Source organism: Lethenteron reissneri, chromosome 25 (genome assembly GCF_015708825.2).
Source record: "Lethenteron reissneri isolate LAM-NWPU_2019-01 chromosome 25, ASM1570882v1, whole genome shotgun sequence".
NCBI classification, from domain to species: domain Eukaryota; kingdom Metazoa; phylum Chordata; class Hyperoartia; order Petromyzontiformes; family Petromyzontidae; genus Lethenteron; species Lethenteron reissneri.
Genome location: NC_083803.1, coordinates 14693970 through 14720543, shown reverse-complemented (window position 1 = coordinate 14720543; position 26574 = coordinate 14693970). Strand labels below are relative to the sequence as shown.

Below are 26574 nucleotides of genomic sequence, written 5' to 3'. Positions count from 1 at the left end.
TTACTTCCCTTCTACGTGACTTTACCGAAAGAACCAAGAAGATAAACCAAAACAATGTTTTTTACTTAACCAGGTAAGGCCCATTGAGTTATGTAGCTCTTTTTCAAAAGCGACCTGGCCACAAATGATAGCTCAACGAAGTGGCGTATCATATGGAAACTTATAGCAGCCAAATACTCTAAACGCGTGTTTCTAAATGTGGAGAGAAAAACCGGAGGATCCGGAGAAAAATCCACGCGACCACGGAGATAACATGCAAACTCCAAATATACTGGTGTCAGGGTGGGGATCGAACCCACAATCTCCTGTGCACCAGGCGAGGTAGTTAACATCTTGCCACCATGGTGCCCATGACCTTGGGAAAACCGGGTCAGGTGTCACACGCTCACCTGCGAGTGGCGGTCGTGGCCCAGGGAGGCCTTGGAGCGCACGGACACGCGGTGCTGCCACTGGCCCAGCGAGCCCGAGCGGAAGAGCTTGCTGCAGCGTTCCGTCTCCACGTGCTCCAGCAGGTAGAGCACCCCCTGAATGCTGATCAGGTAGTACTGCCCTGTTTTGGAGAGTAAAGGAAGGTTTGGGGGGCGGACCAAGGCAGGTATGGATTTAGTTTTAGGGGGCGTGGGTGCCCTCTGAATTTGTAAGTTCTCCACCTTTTTAGAACTTTGTAACTTATCCATTGTCCTTGGTTCTTTCGGTAAAGTCACGTAGGTTTTATTTTATACCTACGTGATTTTACCGAAAGAACCGAAGAGTATGGATTCCTGCAGTCACGAAAGCTTCAAATCAACGTATCCATTGTCTACTGGACATCTGTGAAAAAGAGAATTATAGTGCATCCGATTATTCCAGTATCAATATATATTCTGATTCATATAAGTTCTTGCAAAATGCAACTTTAACCAGCAACTACTGTGAATCATCCAATGAGTTTCTGCATGTATTTATTTATGTACGTGCTCGACTGGGTGTGTGGTGTTTATCGAATACACGCGTACTGTGGGTTAGCGTGATGAAAATGTCGGTACACGCATCATTACGTGTTTGCTATGTACATGTCAGTGATGCCCTTTACAACCATTATGAACGAGACGTTCCATCTCGAGGAATTATCCAGGTGAAATGGCACTGAATGAAATAAAGTACAAGCATGTACAGTATCACAATGTATGGATATTGAATTTCCTTCACACCGTACGTAGCCAAGCGTGCTAATCGGAGGTGCGGGGGAAAGACAACAAAGTGAACACGAAAAACAGTTCTAAAGAAATTAATTTTCAATCTAGACGATTTAAAAGTGTACAGCTCCAAGTTGCTTCCTAATATCGGGAGGAAGTGCGTTCCAGACGGCGCCAGTGGCACATCTTTGTGGCGACGTCGCTAACCGTTAAAGTTAGAATAACACTGCTCTACAGCACACAGAATGTTCTCAAGCAAATGAAGTGTAGAGTACACACATTGCTTTCATTATTTGCATTTCAATTATTTTAGTGGAAGAAACCTATTAACGCAAAACGGAGGCACATTAGCAGCGCCAGATTCAGTTTAATGGGGGCCCAAGGCTGTTTATAGTTTTGCGAGTCCTTATTTGTATATCCAGTTCCTTCATTTGTTTTACCACCACTATCACCCACGCCCGCTGCTGAATACTCCATTGTTATCTACCATCGTTGTTTCAGTTTTTTTGTTAATGTGAAATACGAATTGCAAAGCTAAATCTAATTACTCTTTGGTTCTTTCGGTAAAGTCACGTAGGTATAAAAATAATATAAATATAATTTTATTTTATTTTTCTAAAAATAATATATTATTCTTTATTTAATTTAATTTTTCTACCTACGTGACTTTACCGAAAGAACCAAAGAGTATGGATCCCTGCAGTCACGAAAGCATCAAATCAAGACTAAATCTAACTCATAGTTAAAACGAATAAAACAACTTTAATTTTGGCACATAACTCGTAGTAATACGCACAGTGATGCTATGGATTTAATTACCGAATTACCCATAGCATTTATCATAGTGAGATGGTATATGCGTACCCACCATTATAATGCGGTGTATATACACATACTCTTTTTGTTTGGGCGGGGCTTCTCAAAAATCCAAGGCCCTGGGCTGCAGCCAAAAAATAATTTACCTTTTCAAGGAAGTCACAAGATCTGCATATTGTAATGACTGGAAAGGCGACGTGGAGGCGTTACTGTTGCACTGCAGGGACACTGTGACGATGTTGCAGATGCAAGACGACGCAGCCTCCCAAGTGGCTTCTTGTTTGATGATCCCATGGCGCGTGGCCCGTCGTGAAATTTCGTGAGCGCGCAAATTCGATTTCGTTAATCGAAAGGTGCCCTTAATTTGTCAATTTGGTTGAACGCGAGCATTTCGTAAACGGAATGTTCGTAAATCGAGTGATACATGTGTAGGGGTGTCAGGGGAAGGATTCCCACCAATAGAGGGGTTAGTGGGAGGGGTGATCGAAGAGATATAAGGAGAGAACGGGCGGGAAGAAGGGGCCTTTGGCGGGAACGAGATTGGGACGGCTGGGGACAGGTGTGGATGGAAGGAAAGGAATAAAGGACGAGACCCCTGCAATCTGGTGTCGGCTCCTACTTTACACATGTACAGCGTAAAACAGTGAACCACATCAATTGCGCACTGCTGTAATGCGGAAGGTTCAATTCAAGGCAAATGGTGTATCTCAGACCTTCTCCGTGTATCATGCATGGCTCCATGAGCTCCGTCATGTAGTCCATGTCTTGCTTCAGTGTGGCAATGTCGCATCTCACCAGCACGTACGTCAGCACTGGCATGAACTCATCAGCTCCAAGCTGTCTACCTGCACGATCCAAACAAAATGTGATCAACATTTTCTCTATCTGTGTATAAAAAATGTACTTAATTGAAATATTATATAGCATGCCAATATGTCTGAATAAGGCTTTCAATCGGTGCGCATGGCCAGCCTACGCTCTATGGATCAGATACATGGACAATGAGAAAGTGAATGGAAAGCTGAACATTGGACAAAGACGTGTGAAGCAGTGCATGCGTGGGATTGTGCCGATGTAGAAAGAGGAACACATGAAGCAGGACACGTTTTCAATTCAGAGCCATCACAATGACTTAAACCAATAAGATTGGCGAAAGGATGGTGATGGCCGATGATTGAGACTGGCAATGGAATGCAAGCGAAATGGGGAAACTAATCCTTGAGGCGGACCAACACAGAGATGGAGAGCGATCAAGTTGGCTTCTTTGCACGAGATAGATTGGTGCCCTTTGGGATCATGATGACGCCAGCGTGGAATAGGCTTTCGCCCAGCAGTGGATAGACATTGACTGGTGATGCGTGAGCAGCGTCGTACCTGAACCGTCTTCCATTGACTTATATATTACTTTGCAGATTTTCAGGAGGCATTTAATCTTGCGTAGGGGCAAGTAGTCTTGCTGTATGCTGGCAAGTGCCTGCCTTATCCCTGCCAAGGTGTCCTCATTTGGGACTTTTGCTGTCACTCCCAGCTCCTCCAGGGTCTTGTTTTGTGTGGCCTCACAGCTGCAGCGTAGCTGCTTAATGGAGCCGTCCCTGAGATGGTAGTCCCCGATGCTCTGGTCCAGTTGGCCCTTGAGTGACTTCAATATGCACTTACATATGGCCTTTTCCACAATTACATCTGCGGGTGAATATCAAGTGAGAACCAATGCTCAGAAGCCGTATAGTGCGTACGTGAACGGTCAGCAACTTACAGAAGCCATTCTGCACAGTGTTGTTCTGTAGTTGTAACGTGTAGCTAAATACAAACACCCCACGCGCTGTAACTGGCGTTGGGCCAAACATCCCAATGCTGAAAAAATGACCGCAAATGACTGAATCGTAGGGATGTATTAAGAGATTGCAGCCGGCAAGATGTGCTCTACTTGAGCATATTGGCACAAGACAGAGGGAAGTGGAAACAAATGACGAAACGGACGCATTGATGGTAGACCGGTCATCATAAAACAAGTCCAAAATCAACATTTTAAACTGACATTCGTCTTCAGACTGCTTCGACATCACGAGAAATGATTTTGTTCTACCTCCCCGCAAGATGTTCTGACCGGGGTTGCGAATAGCGGGAAGGTAAATAATCGTTCTAAAAATGCGGTAAAAAAAATACCGTGCACCGTTGTGCTGTACCGCCGATACGTTCAAATGTGCAGCAGCAGACAGATATTGGCTATCTTTCGCATGGTTCATTGTGATGTTATGTTTGTCGAACTTATTTCGCACCGTAAGTAGCCAAACGTGCTAATCGGAGGTGCGCGGTGGGGGGGGGGGGATAGGACAAAAAGCTAAACACAACAACAAAATATGATAATTTGTTTTTTACCCTTTTATCTGGCAACAAAACTGACACCTTTTTTACACGGAGTCATGTTTGCACCACAATACCTGCAGTCGGAATGCAAAAAAAAACACAACTCTGATCATGTATGCACTGTCCTTGAAATTGATTGGGCCACACCCGAGACAGCTTTCTTTAGAGCCTCGTCTCACTCACGCCTTTTGGCGTCATCTGGTCCAACACCATGTGAGACGAGGCTCTAAAGGAAGCTGTCTCGGGTGTGGACCAATCAATTTCAAGGATAGTGCATACATTATCAGAGTTGTGTTTTTTTTGCATTCCGACTGCAGGTATTGTGGTCAATGCAAACATGACTCCTTGTAAAAAAAGGTGTCAGTTTTGTTGCCAGATAAAAGGATAAAAAACAATTATCATATTTGCTACTGGCAAATGAGGTTCCAATGGAACAACAAAGTAGTTCACACACAGCAGCAGCAGCAGCAGCAGCAAAATCAACGTCGTTATCCCCACTGAGAACACTTGGCAGGAACCCTCTGCAGAGAGAGGCTTGAGACTTGGCGAGGCTTGCCTGGGTAAACAAGTGTCGTATTAATAATCATAGTTGCGATGCAGATCTATTATGGCTCGCAATACGGTAACATTGCGCGTCTGAATCGCTGTGGACTGAGGTCTAAGCAGATACGTGAAAAGGTCAGATATATTATTTGGGTCTTTCGGTAAAGCCACGTAGATGGAAAAATAATACAAATATCACGAGTTTCAACACACGCAGTCGTCATCAGGTGTTGTGTTGCGATCGAAACGTCGTGATATTTTTATAATTTTTTCTATCTACGTGGCTTTACCGAAAGACCCAAAGAATATGAATTCCTGCAGTTACGAAAGCTTTAAGTCAAGATTTAAGGTCAGATATGTTAATATCTCTAGAAAAGTACTGTTACACCGTGTACAAATACTTTACTTGGGGGGTGGTCGGTGAATTGGCCTTGTGGGGGTCGTTAAATATCGTGTGTAAGAATTAATGTCTTTCAAAGGATGCAGATTATATGCTCGCATGACAGTGAAGATAACAAAAGCTGGACTAATGAGACAGACAGAATAAGAACTCTGCAAGCTCTAGGAGTTGCACCAACTCGTCGTCTGGTGGAATTTAGCAGAGTGGCTGAATTGAAAGTCCCTTGGCCGTTATTCTGAGGTTATAAATTACTGAGGGCAAATAAAATAAAATAAAACAATAAAATACAACACAGCATTCACATCGATTTTTAATTGTCTCTTTTTGGTAACCACTAGATTATCTTGAGGTGTAATTTTCATAAGATGCCTCTATAAAGGGCATTTGTGTTGTTCACATGAGCAAATTAATAAATTAGCAAATCATTAACTAAGCATGAAGTACGCATTACTTTTGGTCACAATGGATGGTCAATCCTCCTCGTGATGCTCTTAGATTACAAGCCACCAACATCTATATAGACCGTAGACCTACACGCATTCACTGCCAGCATCTGTATAGACCTACAGTACACCAACGAAAACATGTAGGTGGGAGAATACATTCTGAGGTTGTCAATTTCTGTTTGTTAAGAACCCCACACCACCCATGTGGTCAACGTACCTTTCTCATGAATAGGCATTGATGCAGACAAAATAGGGTCAAGTTCAGATGACTGCAGTACGTAGTTTTTCAGCTGTGTCATGATGGCCCTCACAGTCGCCAGCATGGCGACAGCCGAGTCGTGAGTGTTCAGGTGTTTCTCGATGTGCGACAAGTTGCTCCGCATGAGCACGCCGAAGTACGAGTCGTTGCCGTGCATGAGGTTCGTGATCTTCTTGATGACTTTGTTGCCCTCGGCCTTGCGCGCGAGGTGCTGGCTGAAGGTGCCGCCGATCTTGTTGACGCCCGCGTTGATGCCTTTCATGAAATTCTGCTTGATCTTAGACTTGGACACGATGTGTCTGATGGACTGCGTGAAGGCACCGTCCAGCGAGAAGTCGAACTCGGGGAAAAGGCTGAAACGGCTTCCCGACGACGTGTGGCTGCTGACGGAGGCCAGGGTGGACACGGAGCTGGAGTGGCCCAGTTTCCTCACGAAGGCAGCGCCGTCGAAGTCGCAGGACGCCTGTGAACTTGCGTCGTCCACGTGATCGCAATGTTGGTGCACGTCCTTGTCCGGCGAGCAGCTTCGGCGTGCGTCTGCGTTGCGCAAGTGTGCGGTCAGACTCGTCAAGGGCGCACTTTGCGTGCGGCCGTGGTTAGGTTTGGCGCTCTGTAAGAGCAATCTAGCCGGTTCGGCCAAAGTCACATCTGCACGAACGTCGCCGCCTCCGCGTCCTCCATCTGGACGAGCATCGTCCTCGTGGTGGCCGCTGCTGCGTCGCGGGGTGTCCTCGTCGGCGACGAGAGAAGCGGCCGCCGCGACGTTTGCTCTTGCCGCGTCGACGGTCACAGTCGGCACGTGCCGCCTCGTCTCCGCGGCGGTCAATTGCTCACCGTTGTCCACCGCTGGGTCGCCGGCAGCGAGCGGCCCATCCAGTTGAGGAGATTCGCGTCCGTCCGGAGCGACCGAGTCTCGCGAAGATTGAGCCGGGCCGTGGTGGAGTTCATAAAGAGGGTTGATGAAATGGAGGGCTCCATTGGCAGCACGGGCTTGAGATGGCATGTTGACAGCGCAAGTCGGGGTGGTGCATGGTTGCACCTTGAGGCGAGATTCTAAAGAGAGAGAGTGGAAGTGTGAACGTTAACTCGGGTTGGAGTGGAGTTGCCGAGGTATTTTCTGTATAGTCTTTGGTTTAACAGTTCTAGATGGATCGGTTGGCCTCTAAAATGTATCCTGCCTCTGCACAGCCTTCAAATTATGTGGGCTCATTACAGCTTTTGACAGATTTTTGTAGAGAATGTCCTCTTATGTATCAGCCAGCTGTAGCAATTTAAAGTAAAGTCTTGGTGCACGTTACGCACTGGGGCTCTCTGTGCTTGTAAAGTTTCCTCATACTATACGTAATTAATGCTTAAGGTTTATTCAGGATATAAATAGAACAGTACTGTATCTCGAAACATTCAATATTGCCGGATAGAGTATACAGGTGAAGAGATGGTGTACACAAATGCCCCACCACTTTTTCACAATATTCATCTCAATTGTTTTTTTTAAAGCAAGTTTTTCTTGATATTTCAGTCTACATGAACGAATTAAACATTTACATTTGAGCATACTCACCAATGTTGACATCCTCGCGCAACGATGCGTTATCGTCCATGCGTGATGTGTCCAGTGGGGTTTTTATTTTGCGTGTGTAAAACTGAAATTAAAATAACAGCGTACATTTATTTTCTTTTTGATTTAAACAATAATTTCACGATCTACCAAGTCGAGGAAGTAATATTTTCACTGTGGAATTTGTAACCTGGACCCAGCAATTCAGAGTTTCTCTCTATCGTGATGACAGTTGACCATTTTCTTAAATAGGATTCTTATCAAGGTCAACATTGTTTTTACAAACTTTGACCATCAAAGAGAATTGGCGTACAAACTACAGCGTTGTCTAATTATTATCACCGTTTACTGACGCAACATACAACATCTTATAAACAATATATTTCTATAGCATTTCCACCACTGTATGTTTTTCATGTTCAAAGCACACACGTTGGAACATTTTAAATCCGTTGCAAACTCCTTCACGTGCTTTCATGTTACGTTGGGAAATGTCAAATTCTATGATGCAATTTGCCGAGTCAAGCCTGTGTCTCGAGGCTTATTTTTCCAGGAGGCTCTGGAATTGGGATGTTTGGCTAATTCCATTCGTGAGTGGTTTGCTTGTGGGAGAAAAAAACCTGTGGGGTAACTCAAAGCACCGCACCGATAGATTCAAGAATCCACCGCTGTACTTGCCACCTTGTAGTCCAAGGTTGCAGCAAATGGTATTATCATATATGAACTTTATGGCGGGACCCCGGGGTCCCATAATCCCCCGTCGCTCGCATACACTTCATTGCGACGTCATTTTTTGTCTGTTGAAGGTGAACGACACGGCAATCTGTCCCTCGAGACGAGCTCTACACGATGCGCTAATCAAAGTGTCAAAGTTTTGTTTCTTCTGCGCATTAGTCCTCGCTTGGACGACGCGACAACAGAACGATCCGCGCCAGGTGGGTCGCGGCGTTCATGTGCGCGGTGGGACGGAGTCACCGAAAATAAATAAATTAATTACGATTTTTACTTCCTTTTATTCGGGACCCCGGGGTCCCGCCATAAGGTTCATATAAAAAAAATCATTATCATGACAGGGTGTATAGGTAAAGGTGCAGCCCTGAAATTACTTGCCCACGCTACTAGTGGCAGAAAGGTCTCCACTGGGGGGGTGCACTGGAGAGCCCCTTCACATGGCTACTTGGGCCTACTCTTCCACGCTGAGCAGAGGTCTTAGAAGAGGTGGGAGTACACACACTTTACCCCACTGCATTACATCTGCTGATCGACTGTAGTAGATCCATTTATGCTGATGTGTGGACAGGGGCCGGCAAATATATTAAAACAAAGACTTGCCCATTATGTGAATAGCCTTGCGGAAGATTTAACCGATGAGCTCCTAATTTGTATGTCCACTGTGCTAATAATTACACCATGACAACATCTATTGTTGCCACGAGTCTGGGTTTGACCCGGACATTCCTGGAATCGGCATGTTTTTGGGTGGCAGGAATTGAATTGTACTCAGATCTGGTACTGGTATCTTGTTGAACTTTAGTACGGTAGACTGCAAAGATTTCATTGACCTCGGCTCAGAAATATGTCTGGGTTTGGGCTGTGGAAATCATGGCAGCACCACTCACATATACAATCGATCTTTACATTTAAGGACAACCCACAAAATAGAAAGAGATCGGTGCTATACATCCGGGCTAATTTTAATTTAATTTATTTTATTTCTACATACGTTTTAATTTTAAATTAATTTAATTGTATTTTATTTCTACATACGTGACTTTACCGAAATAACCAATGCGTATGGTAATCTCTAAGGAAAACTGAAAGATAATTATTCAATTAAACGTGTAATAATCACCATGGTTACATCTGCAAGCACGTGTCAAGGAGCTTGCAGCGAAACACAAGTGGGTAAAACGCATTCTCGGTTCATCAGAGCGTGCGTGAAGGTAAGTAGATAGCAACGTTTGAAACAAAATGTAGTGTCGTACGTATTTATGTATGTACGTCGAACTCCATTCGCACCGTACGTAGCCAACCGTTCGAATCAGAGGTGCGGTGGAAGGACAACAAACTAAACACAAAGAACGGTTCGACTGCATGGGAGGCGTGCTATGGGAGAACAACACGATGAGCCACAATGTCAATCCTTTTTCGAGTCCCCTTAAACAAATATTTTTGTTGAGATCTTCATGCCAAACGCTTGTTGCTTGCCTGCACAGATGAAACTTTAAAATGTGCTTTTAAATGACTCGTTCTTTCCAAACCCATAATACTATTTTAACTAAAATCTTGACATAATTTACTCCACAAGCGGTGTATTTTAGCGGTAAAGCACTTGTTTTTTTTACTACGTATACTTTATGAATTAGATATCGTTGGCAAGACATGGAGACATCGAGCGTGGCCTTAATACGAAAAAAAGTCTCACCAAAACGTACGGATGAATGTGACAGCTGCCACCAAAGGTCACTCTCACTGGTCGCGTGCTCCTTACCTTTTGATGATGCTTATTTTCTGTCTTCTTTTTGATTCACAAGTGCGGCTCTTGTTCAGCAAGTCAATATGCGAGAGACTCTCACACTACTTCAATTGTTGACGTTCATTTAAGGATGGTGTCGACGTAAAGTAGCGCTCTGGAACTTCTCATTTTTTGTTTTGGTTTGGGAGTTAAAACAGCCTCTTCCGCTTTCAGAGGATGTGGCTTCCAACGCCACAGAATGTGTGACATCCCTGCATTCACATCGCCTATCCAATTATGACACTTTACTGGCCTCTGCCGTGGAACATCGCTATTATTTTAAACAAAATCGCGATGTAACAATGCACCTTGAGACATTAGTGGAAGGCGATTTACAAATAAATGTAAATTCTTATCAATGAATTACCATGGTGACGTTCCTTACTGGTGCGTGAGAAGCCTGCCTCCACGTGCGCTGTTGCGTTGTTTGTTCCAGAGTATTTTTTTCGTGTCAAGCACACATTACTGACGGGTATGCGTATGGCAATTATTTCTAAGGATGAACCATGTTAACTCAAAAACATGGGCATATTGATGTTTTCTTTAAGAAAAGTATTATCATTACATGCAAACCCAGGGGTCAAGTCAGACATTTGCACACCTTGTCTTCCGTTAAAATCCCACTCCCGCTTATCATTGGGAGATTGTACGACTGAGTACGCTTTTGTAGTTGTCCTCTACAGCTCGTACGGGTACCCGTTTGCGACCCTGGTGCGGCCGGGTACGGGTACGGGTAGGCCGTGAGTCACTGGTGAGTCACCGTTTGTCACTCATTTCCCAACGTCTTGTCTCTTCTCACAATTCAGTGCACCCGCGCCTGCAACATGGCTTCATCCCAGAGGTCGCAATCAGGTACCCGATACCCGTACCAGGCCGGGTACGGGTAGAGTACGGGTACGGCCGGGTACGGGTACGGGTAAGGAATCAAAACCCGTTTGCGACCTCTGCAACAGACGTACAAGGGACGATGTGGAGGCTTTCATCCACCAGTGAGATTGATTATGGCGGCGGCCTCTGCTGCTGCTGATGATGATTGTGATATGGAACGATATCCCTCTGCACATTCGCAGCATCACCTCAATCGCCTCCTTCAAGAGACACTTAAAAACTCACCTCTACAATCATGCTTTTGAGCGACTCTGAGCTTGGCTCCGCGCCTCTGAGTTGCGGCCACTACGTCTGCAAATTTGCGCGCGTTACAAATTGAACTATTATTATTATGACTGCTTGCGTGCTGCCACGAACGTGAGAGTCAGCCAAAATTATGTCACGCGTCTTTCGATCAGCGAAGCGCAAATGCAGTGCACCTGCGCTCAGCATGATGTCACGGAGAGATGATGTAAATGTTGTGGTTTCACGCTTCAACACACCGGTGGGCTAAAGTAGTGAACTATTTGTCTTTTGTCAACGTAACACTTTTTTGCTGATTGGCCGTGTCGGGTGGTGGAGGGTTACGACACATTTATAAATAACGCGATCTAAACCAAAAACGTTTATTACTGAATAAAATTGGTCGCGAAAGCGTACGTGTTAAAATGATGTTCTGAGTTTAGCTGGGGACTCGTCGCGAACGGGAGGCAGATGTGACAATCTCGTTCTGGCTGATATCTCAACCTCGCCGAGACGATAAACACGGCCACTCTTGTGAAAATAAAAAATAACAATCATGAAAGCCGATGTGTTAGAAACCATTTACTCTTTATTCATGCGTTCAATTTCAGCTCCGGTATACATCATTTCAAGTTGTCAATGGAACTCGAATATGGAAACATATGCGTTTGTTCCTGTTGTTATACGATACGTCAATGTCGCTATGCAGTGGCTGGAATTCATACAGTAGTGTTAATATAATAACCCCAAGAGAATACAAACCTCACAGAAGCACTCTAAACACGGCAATAATTCAAAAATAACTTACTTAAAGCACCAAACCACATTCAGCAGCTGGCTTGATTGATACGTCTATATAATTTGCAGCAACCCTCCACGACGTCTGTTCATTTTTTCAGCGCATACTTTCCACACACATCTTCCACTGTGGCCAGGCACAGCCCTGATTGGCTACCAATCCTTTCACATGGCTCGAGCTTCATCACAATCTGGCATCAAACTCGAGTCTGCCCAAGTGGAGCACTCTGAGTGAGCGCCTATTAACAAGGTCCGAATGCACAAAGACGCACGCATGCGCGCGTGCTCATGCATTCACACACAAAAGTAATGTCCGAAAGATACACATCCGATTCTGTAGCTGCCGGATGCCATTTTCGGGTTGTGCCGCGTCTTGTTCGGCACGATGTCCGACGTTTCGCGCCACGTCCTGACTGATCATCGGAACATCGTGCCGAGCAACGCGCGTTACGACTCGAAAACAACGTTGACGAACTTACACAGCACGCCCGCGAAAACCGACGCAGATACAAACCACGAGCAGATCGATTGGCTACTTTAGTCGGGCAAAAATAAAGTATTGGTAAATGTCTGAATGATGGGAGTTTTGAAATATGCCACACACTAGATTTGAAGCTTTCATGACTGCAAGGATTCATACTCTTAGTTCTTTCGGTAAAGTCACGTAGGTAAAAAATGAAATCAAAATTAATAAAAATAAAATAAAAATCACGACGTTTCGGAGGCAACACAAGTCTCCGTCATCAGGTGGGACCGTCACAGCCAGATTTGCTGCAAAAAAAAATCACGACGTTTCGGAGGCAACACAAGTCTCCGTCATCAGGCTTGTGTTGCCTCCGAAACGTCGTGATTTTTATTAATTTTAATTTCATTTTTTACCTACGTGACTTTACCGAAAGAACTAAGAGTATGCCACACACTGGTTGTGTGGGAATTCGTCAAAAAATATCCCAATGCAGGACCCTCCTTAACAAAAAAAAGTGTCTTGAGACTCACACTGAGACTTTCCCGGGACAAATAATTATTGGCAGATTATTTGGGCTTAAACTTCCTCGAGAAGACATTCACCACACGGATCAATTCCCCCACAGTTAGAAATACTGCACACACTGCAATATATATTCTTTTTAAATACCGGCTCCGCCCCTCCTCACCCTTTCCCACCATACCGCAGATAACTCAGTCAGACACATTGATTTCGTAAAATTTTCAAGCGTGTAATACTAACAACCGATTGTGCATGGTATTCCGCCTCGCGATAGCCATCACTGAACAGACTGTGAGCCTCCTACGGCTCCGAGATTGTGAACACAGCGATCATTGCAACACAGGGAGAGCCGCAAAAACCAAACCACCCCTCACACACCCCCACCCCTTCCAGATCATACTGCATTGACAAATTCACGCACGCACACAGCAGTTATTAATGTACTTACTTAACAACGACACAAACAAGCTGCAGCGGGGAGAACAAACCCTCAAAGCGGAATCTCATAACCCAAAACCACCCTGTCACTTGTTTTTTTTTTAGAACGTGAAGCTTAGGAAGCGGTGGTGGTGGTGGAGGAGGAGGAGGGGGGGGACACGCTGGGGCTGAGCACTGCAAAATCGATTATGCCCAAGCGCCAAGCAGACACGGAGCGCCTCCTCGGATAGCAAACAAACCTCCCGGCCACAGACAAACAAACATCGCAATTCGCCACGGGCTTCTGAGTAAATGCAACAACAACTCAACACGTTTGTGAAGAACACTGCCTTTAAATAAAACGTGTGTGACGTTTCAGGCAATGGTCCTTCTTCATAGCACATTCTACTTTCGCTACAAAGAAGGGCCGTCACCCAAAACGTCACCTATTATATATATTTTTACACTTTCAGGCCACAGTGTTATTGATGAATGCGTTGAGTGTTGTTTTGGTAACTTCTGCTTTTCCCACCACTGCTAACGTAGCAGTATCACCAAATAATTCGTTTCACTTCGAAGTAAATCGACGGGTCACTGGCAACATAACACACAGGCGTGTGAGGTGCATGCGAACACGTTACATGGTGGTGAGTTGTGTTTTTACGTTCATCGCCAAACCGATGCAAGCGCGATCATCCCGGCTCGGCTGCGTGTTCAGCGAATTTTTCGTCGAGATTTCGACACAAAATATTCAACACGTGAAGAATGGGAAACTGTATTTTCCGGGAGAAATCCGTTCAGCCGTGAAGCTCTCTCTCTCTTTATTTAAACGAATGGTCCAGTTAGAACCATAACGCGGAGAGCCACACTTGCGTTACAATCGGCCTGCGAAAACCTTCTGCACGTGTCCAACCAACGCTGATGAATTTGAGTGCGTTCTGCAAAAGGAAGGGAGAATTATTCTTTTTTTTATCTCTTAAATAACTCGAGGTCATGCAATGGCTTCACCTGTCCTGTGCCAGTCGTTTACGGCGAATTTGGCTTAAAAGCAATTGAATATATTTTCGGAGCAAAATATATTGGATTACAAAAACGCATGTCAACACGTTACTTTTTAAGTTTATTGAATACATTCAATGCCAGTCCACAAACGAAATAAAAAATATAACTTTGTTTTCAACTTTTGGATAAAACATTGCACTCGAAATAAAACTGTAACTTTTAATATAATCTATGCATCCTTTCTGTCAGAGGCAGTGCTTATAGACAATGTGGGAAGATGGTAAATAACAGTGAACCATTCATCGTACCCAGTTGTGCATTTTACCAGCTAAGCTATATTTGAATGACAAATCGCTTTACATTATTTCAACTCATCCACCTCGATACACTCTAATGAAAGATTATGCAATTTAGCATAATTATTAAACATACATTATGGTTAAGTTTGAACCAAAGCGTAATGCTTTATGTGCAAAACGAATGCTCCATCGGGAATGAAGTTGATGACAATAGCTGAGTTGAAGAAAATAGGAAAGCATTCTTTATGGAAAAAAAAAGAATAGTACTCGTTTAATCTCTAGCTTATCGTTATTAGTACGAGGGTAAGGATGCACTGAAGAAGATACAGACTTAGCATGTGTTACTAAAATCATCCAGAGGCTAAGGGGAGGCGAGACCAATAGTTTGGGCATGTACTGAGAAAAGGCAAAGAAGATGCACGTACAATGGCTTTGTAGATGAGAGAACCCACAGACTTACACAGAGAAGCCACAGACCCGCACAGAGATTCATAGCCTCACATAAGAGACCCATAAATTAGAAAAGCCACGGAGACATCTCCAGTGCAGGCCAGAGGGAGTAGACGGTGAGATGGGAGAATGCGTTGGATCAAGATACGAGCACAGTGCACGCGTCTCGGGCAGAGGTGCAGCATAGACGCACGTGACGAAAGAACTCCGAGCACCCGAGGCCAACGCAGTCACGCGACTTCAAGCTGAGAAGAGAGGTAACGATGCATCGATTCGTCTATTGATATTGATTCTCACGCACACGATACGGGCGTCGAATCGTGTGCTGCGGGAACTGATTGGTTTAGATTTGGTATATGTTGCATGTAGCTAATACATGTGACCTGCACGCAATGTAAGTGCTGCAATGAACCACAGTACAAAAAAAATAAAATTATTATTTGATTGCTATCCCATGGGTTTTTCGAGGTTGCGTGACATACCACAGCCGTGAAAAAGCAGCATTCATTATTGAGTTGAATCGTGAGCCAAATTGCGATGAATTGAATCGGAGTGGGACGGGGTTGAGTTGGTGGAGGGGATTAATTTAATTGCAGGCCTCTTATTTAATTACGCATCTTTACTTCGGCATTACAAAATAAAGTAACACTTGCCCTAATTGGGTGTTTAAAATGCGTTCATTGCAAAATGTTAAATCAAGTCCCAATTTGTCAAGTACTGCACCGTAGCAAACATTAATTCGTCGCCTACAATAAAAAAAACGGTGCCTTTCCCCAAAAACTCTCACCAAAACACAAACCAAATGCTACGGTGTGTAGATAACGGCTTCTAAAGTGCTGGCCAGCCAATTCAAAATTGCAGCTGGTCGTGGCATGTGCAAGGCTGTTTGTTGAGTGAAGTCTGATGTTTGTTCCCGCCACCCCACCATCAACCGATACTGACTGATTCAACAAGAGAATATTGTAACAATTACAGTGCTAGTGCTCAACAGACAAATAATATCCCCCAATTTAATACCGATGCTGTCATCAGCATCATGTCGTGAGACAAAGTATTCATGCAGATCTCTCGAGCAGTGCAACCCTTCGTGGTAGAGAAAACCCCACGGAAGTGGTTATCACAGAGCTACATCTGAGATCACATCAAGGGACCTACTTCACAAAGTATCGGGCAGCACTTTCCCACCCGCTCTGTCCATGAGAGCTACGTGTGTCATGTAACAGCAAAACCAATATTTTAATTCTCAAGCACTGGAATTTTGCCAAATTAACTGCAGAACCAAATGTAAAATGTGATGGGTCTATCTGTGCGCAGTCATTGGTCACGAGGCTGAGACGATCGCACTCGTTACACTCGAGAACACAGTTGAATCGCAGGCAGCTTGCCTGGGTTCAAACCGAGGACCTCAGCCGCGCCCCGACTCGGTCCATCTGAGCCCCTGGGCTACTTGGCCACCTCGACCGTGACTGAGTTGTACCGAACACCATTAGCTACACAAAAGCTGCATGACATACGCCATACAAAGACAAAGCCTCTCCCCCCCGTATAGCCTTAAGAAGCCGTCCGTTGGGGCAAGTGCTGTTCGCGAGCACCTATGAAGGCCGACACAGCACACGAGGGGGGTGGCCAGCACCACGCCCGGCCGCCTTTGTCTCCCGAGTTTACACACTGCACCAGGTACTCATTTGAGGCTGAGTCGACCTAGGGGAGGCCCAGGACCGATTTAGATAATCGTCACTGGTGTTGGCCGTGAGCGGGAATCGAACTCGTTTCTTAGCGCAGCGCGTTAACCGCAAACACCACCGCTCCCCATACCCCATATGTACACACACACACACATTGCATGGATATGAACACGACGTATTAACAACACAACGGCGGACTGCACCACCGAGTACCTGCACCTGAAAGACGTTCGGCAACGACCACTGGGTTAGGTGCGCATGACAATGTCCTAATTGCACTTACGGGACACTCAAACGGGTCCTTTCGAGTGCAGCGTTCACACGCGAGATGTCGTTGCGCCCGATCACAATGACGCTCCGCGCGGCGTCTCGTGCAAAGTAACATCGTGACCCTTGGTTGTTGTGAGAAGGAGAAAAAAATAGAAATCAAAGCTGCAAAAAAAATGGGAACGGATACGAGGGCGTGCGAGATAATGACCAGCGGCGCACGAATGGATGTGTAATTCATCTTCCGTGCAATTAAATAGGAAGCCTTCTTCACCGTGAGGCTTTGTGCGTTTAGAAATAAAACTTCAGAATTTATGAATAGCGCTCATATTTGAGAGAGAAAAAATAATTACTTGTAAATGTAATTTTATCACAAACACATCGTTACCATATTATAATTACATGGGTCTTTTTTTGTATTCGATCAGACGCTGATACGTTTCGACGACTTAAACGTGCCCGCATGCATGCCGAGCTGAAAGGCGAGTGTGGCGATATCTCGCACCGTTACGATTCCAGCAAACGCAGCTTTGATTCCAGATGATGCACAACACCATTGGACACGCGGTACCCTGTCCCTGGCAGAGTGTTTGTCATGTGGTCAGCATGAGCCCGTGGGTGGGTCAGGCATGGTGATACACTTGCCCGGTGTGCACCGCGGTGGCATTAACTGGTGCTCACTGAACTGCACTTGACCTCAGATGGCAAAAGGCTTATTATTTTGGACTCACGCAGAATGCTCACGCAGAATGCTATACAGTACCAATGGCCCCCTTTCGAAACCTCGACATCGCGTATCTCTTTGGCCATTACAAAATGGGAGAGAAAACAAAGCAATTGCCAGGAATGTTTAAGTGTTCCAATCATTCAATATGAAACATTAGACGTGTTGCAAATGTCAAATGTTGATACACAACCTTTCAACCGATGGCTACACTAATTCAATACAGAATAATTGGGAGTGGGGAGGGGGGTCCACACGAACGTATCAATCCAAATCAGAAGAGCAAAACAACGGATTGACGAATTTCTATATTCTTCCTTAACAGTGTCAGCCATCAGTATGCACACAGCAAGCGAGCCCTCCAGAGGCTGTCTGGACCATTGTCGATGTTAGTTTAGACAACAAAAACAACAACAACGCTAACTTCGCGACGATGATCTGTCACGCCGACGTTCGTTCGGCGGCAATCGCGCCGATGATGGTGGCGGAAACGACGGCGACGATGCTTTGACCAAAACACACCAAAAAAAGTCCTCCACGTGCTCTGATAGACCGGCTCATTTAGCACGATAAACTCCATCCCGTGTTCCTCCCTTGCACGGACATCAATCGTGGTCGTAAGCAGTAGACATTATTTTCTTTTTAAATGATGTCCATTAAAATATCCTCGTTTTTAAATGAGAGACACAGCACTGTTTTGCCACTAATCAGCTTTTGGCCTTTCAGTTTTGGTCTCCATTCTAATGCCCTTAGCCAGTGGCAAGAAGGCACAGGCCTCAATCATTGCCGTAGAAACACCCTGAACTATTGCACAACAGAACAACTAATCAAAGTGTTTATGTACAGATGCACATTCCCAGCTGATGCTACAGAACTCAGTGCTTGCCTAGTGATAGTCCTATTTACACGCTAATTCTCACGTTTTGTGTGGTCACTTTACTTGAATATTTGATTTCGGCAATAATACTATTTACATAATTCTTAATATATATACCAGGAATTCATGAAAATAACTTTATTTATTCCACTTTCAACCCATAGACTATTGTAAAGTGTTTAGATTCTAAATAGAGCAATATAGGTATTCTTTGATTAAATATAGAATTGAATAAAATTCCACAATGTACACAACAACTTGTAACCTAAACATGCCACTCATTGCTGTATTATTATATAATTTACATTCTTCACACAATCAATACATGTTTCCTGTGCAAATAAATACCTTCCGCATTACATCCGGGCTAACACCGCAACAACAACAACAACAACGCAACTCTTCAAAAAAATCTCGTAATTTTTTTTTCATCGGTCCCGTTTATAAATAAACCCTCCGCGCGTCCAAATTCCCCGGCGCGTCAGCGAAACGGTTCTTTCTCTTCCAACGTCGCTCTCTCTGAGCAATCTGCAGGGCACAGCGCTCTTCAAGCTTCACGCAGACAGCCACAGCAGCAGTCACCCCCGCACCCACCCACCCACCCCGTGGTGCGTCACAATCATCTGCTCCATTCATTTTGATGCGTCACTTCAAAAAGTTATTCGTGCGTGCGCGTCTGCGCTCTGCGTGTGTTTGTACGTATGTATGAGCGTGATTTCATTAGCGCCCAAAGCGAAAAAAGAGCTGTAATGGAAAGGGGGGGGGATACACATTCCGACGATGAACCTGCCATCCCAACGTGTTGTGGGGTGAAGGGAGGACAGACACTCAGATATGTCACAATTGTAGCAGCAGTCGCAGAGGCTTCCTGATAAATTGTCGTCTGGGGGGGGCGGGGGGGGGGGGAGAAAAAAAGAGCCAAAATAAAAAAAAATGGAACTTGTTTGTCTAGTGGTTGTGAAATATGACAACATGAGCAGCTCTCGTGCGATGCCTCCTGCCGTTGTTCGTTGAGCAGGAACGTCTCAGTCTTTACGGCACATCGGCAGGTTGACAAAAGTGAAAACGTTGAACTCGATCATGATGGAGAAGCAGAGGAACACGGCGTAGACGAACAGGCATGCGAGACCGAGCTTGCGGTCCAGCTTCCAGTTGTTCAGGTAGATGCCCAGCACCTGTAAAACAGAGGGTCAGATCTCGACAGGTCAGTTGTTCTACATTACCCCTGGATGTCAAAACCATACAACTCCATACTATTTAAACTATAAACTTTTTATTTTATCAGGTAAGGGCTACTGAGCTATGTAGCTCTTTTTCAGACGTGACCTAGCCACAAATGAGAGTTCAACGAAGTGAGCAGGGGAAAAACCGGAGGACCCGGAAAAAAAATCCACGTGATCACGGGGAGAGAGACACGCAAACTCAAAATATACAGCAGGCGTCAGGGTCGGGGGTTGGTATCGAACCCACGACCTCCTGTATACCAGGCGAGGTAGTTAACATCTCGCCACCGTGGCGCCCTCTTGCAGCTTCCCCCAACGAGCCGTTGGCCAGTGCTTGTGGCGTGCGTGAATGGAACATCAACGAAATATGATAAATTCCTCTTGATATGCAAATTATTTTGTCAAGGCGCTCTTCCCCTTCCAACCCAGCTTAAATATACGCTCCAAGCGTGGTGGTGTTTCATTCAGACTCTGTCTCCCCGACAGACCTGGTCTTCACCTGAGGATGGCTGCTTGCGTTGTGGCCGAAACGTCGTGAGAATTATTTTATTATGTTTTATTTTAATTATTTTGTTATTTCCCTTCTATGTGACTTTACCGAAAGAACCAAGAAGATCAACGAAATAGTTATCTCAAATGGTTATCTCAAATAGTTCTCTCAAATACAAATATCGAGGCTTGGCAGTGGTTGGGTGGCTCGGAGGAATCATGCTCAATTTAACTCGTAGGATCTTTATTTGAAGCTTTCGTGACTGCAGGAATCCATACTCTTTGGTTCTTTCGGTAAAGTCACGTCATTAGAAATAAAATAAAATAAAACAAATCACGACGTTGCGATCGCAACACAGGCGGTCGTCGCCTGATGACGGACGCTTGTGTTGCGATCGAAACGCCGTGATTTGTTTTATTTTAAATCTAACTACGTGACTTTGCCGAAAGAACCAAAGAGTATTAACACGTAGGCTTTATAATATAATTCATAATAAAGGTTTTTTTTTGGATTACATCGCGTAAATATAGTATATTTATCATGAGGGATAATGCATCAGAAGCCAGCAGCACTGATATCAAATGTGGCACTTACTGCGTGATTCAATCAGTAACTCGTTGAGCGAGCTCCTGGTCTCAGCTCAGTCACCAATGGCTGCACAAAAATCCTCATCGTCTGAAATCTACTTTTCACTTAATCTGGAATATTGCCAGTTGTGAAGAATACAAAGAGCTCACTTTCATTGCCATCTCATGAACATATCTGCGCCAGGACAAGCCCCGTGCCCCTAGCGTGCAGAAGAGGTAATCGAAGTGATCTCAGACGTAGTTCTTTGATATCGCCTTCCCAGAGGCTGTTCTTTGGTGATGCACTGGGCTCTGTGAGAGTCCTGAATGACGATGTCTTTGTTCCTTGACATGATGGCGATACGCGCAATTGGAATGTGTTTGGAAAGACATTCTTAAGAAATACCCAAGGCTTAGCAATAATGCGATTGTTTATGGAATGTGACAATCGGTGAGGTTTTTGGACGTTTGCGTGTGTTTGTTTAATATATAGGCTTTCGCGACCAATATCATCCATAATATAGTTTCTTGGGTTAGATCGCGTAAATATAAATGCGTTGTTAAAGCCGCCACCACCCGACACAGCCAATTAGTGAAGGTTTGTCACGTAAACCTAACATTCCAATTCGTTACTAGCACAGCACATCGGTGTGTTGGAGAGCAAATCCACAACATTTACAATCGTAATGTTGTGGATTCGTTCTTCAACACACCGGTGTGCTGTACCAATGTAGTGACATAAATGATGTCACGACTGTGTTGCGGCATTACCAATTTGGGGTGCCTCTCTTTGGCACCGGCGTGAGCATGGCACATGGCATGACTCGCTAGAGGGCAGGGTCCGGACTGAGGTCGGGTCAAGGCGTGATACCCTGGGTGAACCCGAGAGGACACGTGACAGGACGAGGGGGGGCAGGGGGTGCGAGGGTCACGTGAGGAGGGTCACGTGAGGAGGGACCCGGGCCTTCACCGAATGATCTGGGTCCTCGATCTCCGGTCTTCGCACACGTGGACCAGGCAGCGTGTTAGCTGTCCTGGTCCAATTGTAGTCACCCCGTCCAATGTGTACGTAGTCAACCGTGGTGGTCACCACCCTAAGTTGTAAGTGTTCATAGTTACTCAGTGGTGTTAATTAATAAACGTGTTGCCTCCGAGATCAAGTGTGCGCCTGATTGAACCCACTACACTAGTAACGAATTGCTTTGATCTGTTTACGTGACATACCTTACTATTTGGCCGTGTCGGGTGGTGGCGGGTTTAACAACGCATTTATATTTACGCGATCTAACCAAAAAAAACCTGAGAATAAGTTTTCCCCTTTTTTCTGGCAACAAAACAGGTGTTAAGATGTTAAAACACCAAACTGAAACCTTTTACAAGGTTTTAAAAAAAACCTAGATTATGGATTACTTGTGTTTGTAATTGTCCATCTGCAAACAGGTGGCAGCGTTTGTATTTTCTCGGTACAATGTTTCAGTTGCTTACACTATTCATGTCAGCCACTAGCTGTCACTGTAGCCTCACTCCGTTTTTCCGTTCGGAAATATAAAAAAGGCGCATCTCTCGCTTATGCGTGTGTGTGTGTCGTGTTTACACGCTATTGTTTTGTTTATGTGTCGATGCGCAGTTGCTGGGGCTGTGTTCCGAGGGCGAATTTAGTGACAGAACGTTGTTGGACCAGAAGCACTGGAATCCTGGGTTAATTTTGCAAAGAAGCCGCATGGAATTATCATCTATAAAATATGAACAAAATCGCACAGTCTTGAAGGTGTCGCGAATGAAAGAGGAGAATGAATGATTCATTAAGAGATTATTTATGCATTGAGATTATTTAGATTATTTTGCCGCTATAAAGGTCCAACTGATGATGCACATTGTTGAGCTGTCACTTGTGGCCAGGTTGCTTCTGAAAAATAAGTGAATACCTCAGTGGGCTTAGCCTAGTAGGATGGGGATGGAGATTCGTCTTATTTGTGTGTGTTTGGGTGATTTGTTTACCTTTCTTGCACTTTTCACTACTTTAATATTTTGTACCGTTTGTTGTTGTGACGTCCTTACCTGCCCCGACTGGACATCTGTGAAAAAGAGCTTCATAGCTCAACAGATTCCTCAAGTATAAATATAAAATTTTGATTCCGATTAAATATATCGTTGAATCTAAACAAATTGTATGTCATCTATAAAGGTGTCTTGCATTAATGGTTGTGAGAAGAAGGAAAACGTTGTATATTATGTGAATAAATGCTTTCCATGTTACTCTGCACAGAAATCTAATTCATGGATCAGATATGTACAGTCCTGTGAATTCTCATTTACAGCTCTGTGCCGATTCTATTTCTGCGTGACGGACTCCAGCGTGCAGCGGTGTTCTTGGGGGTGGTTTGACCATACTTCACCACACCGGTCAATGCGCGTTAGTGATGTTTTTGAAAATTGGTTAAGGCATAAACAAATCAATTCTGAACGTGTAGATTTCTGACTTAAAAATTTCGTGACTGCAGGAATTCATATTCTTTGGTTCTTCTAAATGCATCGAAATTAATTGTAATGACTTTTTTTTATCTACGTGACTTTACCGACAGAACAAAAGAATATGTGTAGATTTCTGTACACCACAGCAATTAAAAGACATCACACATACATGCACGTATAAACAATGCACATCCTGTAAAAAAAGCTTTCCGTGTGGCAAGGTCTCCCACTTAACAAGATTGGATATTCAATTACATTTTGCTCCTCAGTTTCGCACACACCATACTTTTTTTGAAGCAACAAAAAGCCAGCGCTCTCTCTCCGTCAAGGTCTTGTTCTGCTGGCAGACTTACCGTGATGCCGACTGAAGCCAAGAGCAGCACCACGGAGTATATGAGACCTCGGCTGTTGATTTCCACCTGAAGTGACAGCAAACATGCGGTTTTTTTTTTTACGCCGGTGTATTTGTACGCAAAAGACATCGACCTCCCATTCATCCTCACGGGATGTTGCTGGAAACAAAATTCTGTCAGCGAACGCCTATTTAGGCTCGCCCTGATCACTATGGGGGCAGTGTGGCGGGCCAGGAAACAACACATGGTCGCCAACGTCTTCCCAGTGTTGAGTACTCTACACATCATGACAGTTTCACATTGTAGGCTGAGCTGACCTTGAGGCTGCCCAAGACGGTCGTACACCAGGGTTTCCAGGATTTGTATCAAGCACAACGCTCACTAAGGCACCGCTCCCCACACATGCATATAATCGATTCAACTCCAATCGTAAGCTCGCGCACGGTACGTGCATCAAATCATGCGTGTAGGCGTCAATTACACAATTATTTTAATGTTGCATTAAATCTAGGGGAATATACGAGACTGTGCAAACGAGACACGAATGTGTGAGAAACACTCCGAACAGGCCATCAGATAAAAAAAGAGACAAACAAAAACGTGTGTTAACTCGAACCGTGATCCAGAATTGTAACAATTCATTAAAATTCAGAATTAGAATATTTATACTGGAGGAATCCGATGAGCTCTACAGCTCTTTTTCACACATGTCCAGTCGTGGTGGGGTAGTCGGAGGTGGTCCAATTGTTGCATGCCTCGTAAATGCTACAGCATTCGCTCAATCCACTGCTGGCTGAAAGTCTCCCCACACACACCACGTCGGCCGTGGAGATTGTCCACACTTCAGCGCGCTGGTCATCGTGGTCTTGTGAAGAGGCGGTAGGTGGGAGTGGAGACAGAGCGGAGTGGCACGACCGACTCGACCTCGGATATGCCAGGTTTACAGTACAGTGCGCAATCAATCACTGCAGCACAGCTCCCCCCCCCCCCCATGCTTGTGAAAATTAGACGAGAAATCTCCCTGCCGGTAATAAGCCACCACACGAACTCCGGTCAACCTCGCAGCAGTAGCGGATTTTGGCAAACCATCGAACAAAGACGGTCACCGCATCGCGGGCTTTCGGATGCGCTTCTGCGACCGTCTGGAACGCTCTTCCTTCCGATATGAGGAAGCCACTGGAGCGATGCACTTCTAAATCTAAATTGGGAAAACGAATTTCTTTACAACTGCTTTTTTACGTTTATTTTGTTGTCCTTCCCCCACACCTGCGATTAGGGGCCATCCATTTAGTACGTACGCATGGAGGCGGGTGGGAGGGTCAACCCAGATGCATACGCTTGCGTATGGGGGAGTCTACTGACAATGTACGTACGCATAGGAAACGGGGGGGGGGGGAGTGAAGCTTCGATAATAATTTGCAGAGGTGTGGACTCGAGTCATGTGACTTGGACTCGAGTCAGACTCGAGTCATGAATTTGATGACTTCAGACTCGACTTGGACTTGCATAACAATGACTTTGTCCCACCTCTGAGGTGTGGACTCGAGTCATGTGACTTGGACTCGAGTCAGACTCGAGTCATGAATTTGATGACTTCAGACTCGACTTGGACTTGCATAACAATGACTTTGTCCCACCTCTGATAATTTGTCTGCATTGGCCTTCAAATGAGTTAGATAGTTCGGCGGTGGACTATCTGTTTGCTTAAACACGTTAATCTTATTAATTCTTGATCGTTTCTGCGTGGATTAAATATCGCCCGTTCTATAGGATTCGGGGGGGTGGGGGGGTGCGTCAGGTGTACGTACGCAGGTGGGAGGGGGGTGTACAAAGTACTCGTGGGTACAGGGAGGGGTCAAGTTTCGACAGATTTTTGCATACCTACTAATTAGATGGCCCCTTAGCACGGTTGGCTACGTACGGTATGAAAGAAAGAAGCTCAACAAACATCCATAATGCCATTGTAGTGAGGCTGGGTGCTTGTGCTTGTGTGTGCGTGCGTGCACATACGTGGGATCCGTAATCCACCAGCAGCGTCTGCAGGGCCCAAGGGAGGCCCAGGCCCACCAGAATGTCAAACACGTTGCTGCCGATCGAGTTGGAGACTGCCATGTCGCCCATGCCTATGGGTTGCCGATGGGAGTGGGAACGTGGCCAGCAACATTGCAGGTGAGAACATTTTCCAGCCGTCTTTCCGCCGCAGCGTACAGTTGTCACGGGAAGCGCGTTGTGAAATGCAAATGGAGTTTGTTTTTAATTACCACTCGAGAACCACTGAGTCTTCTGGCCGCACGAAGGTTTGTGATGTGTTTGTTGCAGAGCAGTGTTCTGGGATTCGTGATAAAGTGGCGTGCGACTCACTGACGTGATGATATTTGGAAGTTGAAGATCAGCGATTTGGTGCGCGGTGTTTAATTTTAAACTCAAAATTTAAATTGAGATGTTACAGCCCTGCAATTGCTTGCCCACGTCACTGCTGGCAGAAAGGCCTCCACTAGGCGGAATTATAGAGGGCCCCTCTGGAGGGTATTTGGCCTATTCTTTCACGCTGGCCAGACGTCTTGAGAGAGAAATGGTCGGACCCACACTTTTCCGTACCACATTCGGACCTTCCGATCGACTAACCGTCATGTACCCATTTATACTCCTGGGTGGACAGACGCTTTGGTGATTATTAATGTGCCCATTGCTTCAACTGGCGTACTGGGAGAATGAACTGGCGACCTCTGGATGTCCGGGTGTGCTAACCAAGGCAGCATCCCCAAAATAAACATGGA

The 26574-nt window shown here is 45.1% G+C and overlaps 2 protein-coding genes across 3 annotated transcripts in view; both read right to left on the bottom strand.

Moving 5' to 3' along the window:
• Positions 1-377: 377 nt before the first annotated feature.
• LOC133346894 (ras and Rab interactor 2-like) lies at positions 378-10164 on the bottom strand. The gene is made up of 6 exons (XM_061558724.1): positions 10053-10164; positions 7565-7646; positions 5962-7056; positions 3366-3671; positions 2705-2836; positions 378-550 (listed from the first exon to the last, which is right to left on the bottom strand). The coding sequence occupies exons 2-6, from the start codon at positions 7602-7604 to the stop codon at positions 378-380; spliced, it is 1746 nt and encodes a 581-aa protein (XP_061414708.1). The 5' UTR covers positions 7605-7646; positions 10053-10164.
• Positions 10165-12872: 2708 nt separating this feature from the next.
• SLC24A3 (solute carrier family 24 member 3) overlaps positions 12873-26574 on the bottom strand; it is a 125874-nt gene continuing 112172 nt past the window's right edge. Inside the window, exons 15-18 of one of the 2 annotated variants that reach the window (XM_061559452.1) lie at positions 25808-25920; positions 23798-23863; positions 19695-19868; positions 12873-19576 (exon numbers count right to left, since the gene is read on the bottom strand). In XM_061559452.1, the coding sequence (XP_061415436.1) occupies positions 19719-19868; positions 23798-23863; positions 25808-25920 (329 nt within the window). In that variant the 3' untranslated portion in view covers positions 12873-19576; positions 19695-19718. Of the gene's footprint in view, positions 19869-23797; positions 23864-25807; positions 25921-26574 lie in introns of both variants that reach the window. The other variant, XM_061559451.1, reaches the window with a different exon arrangement.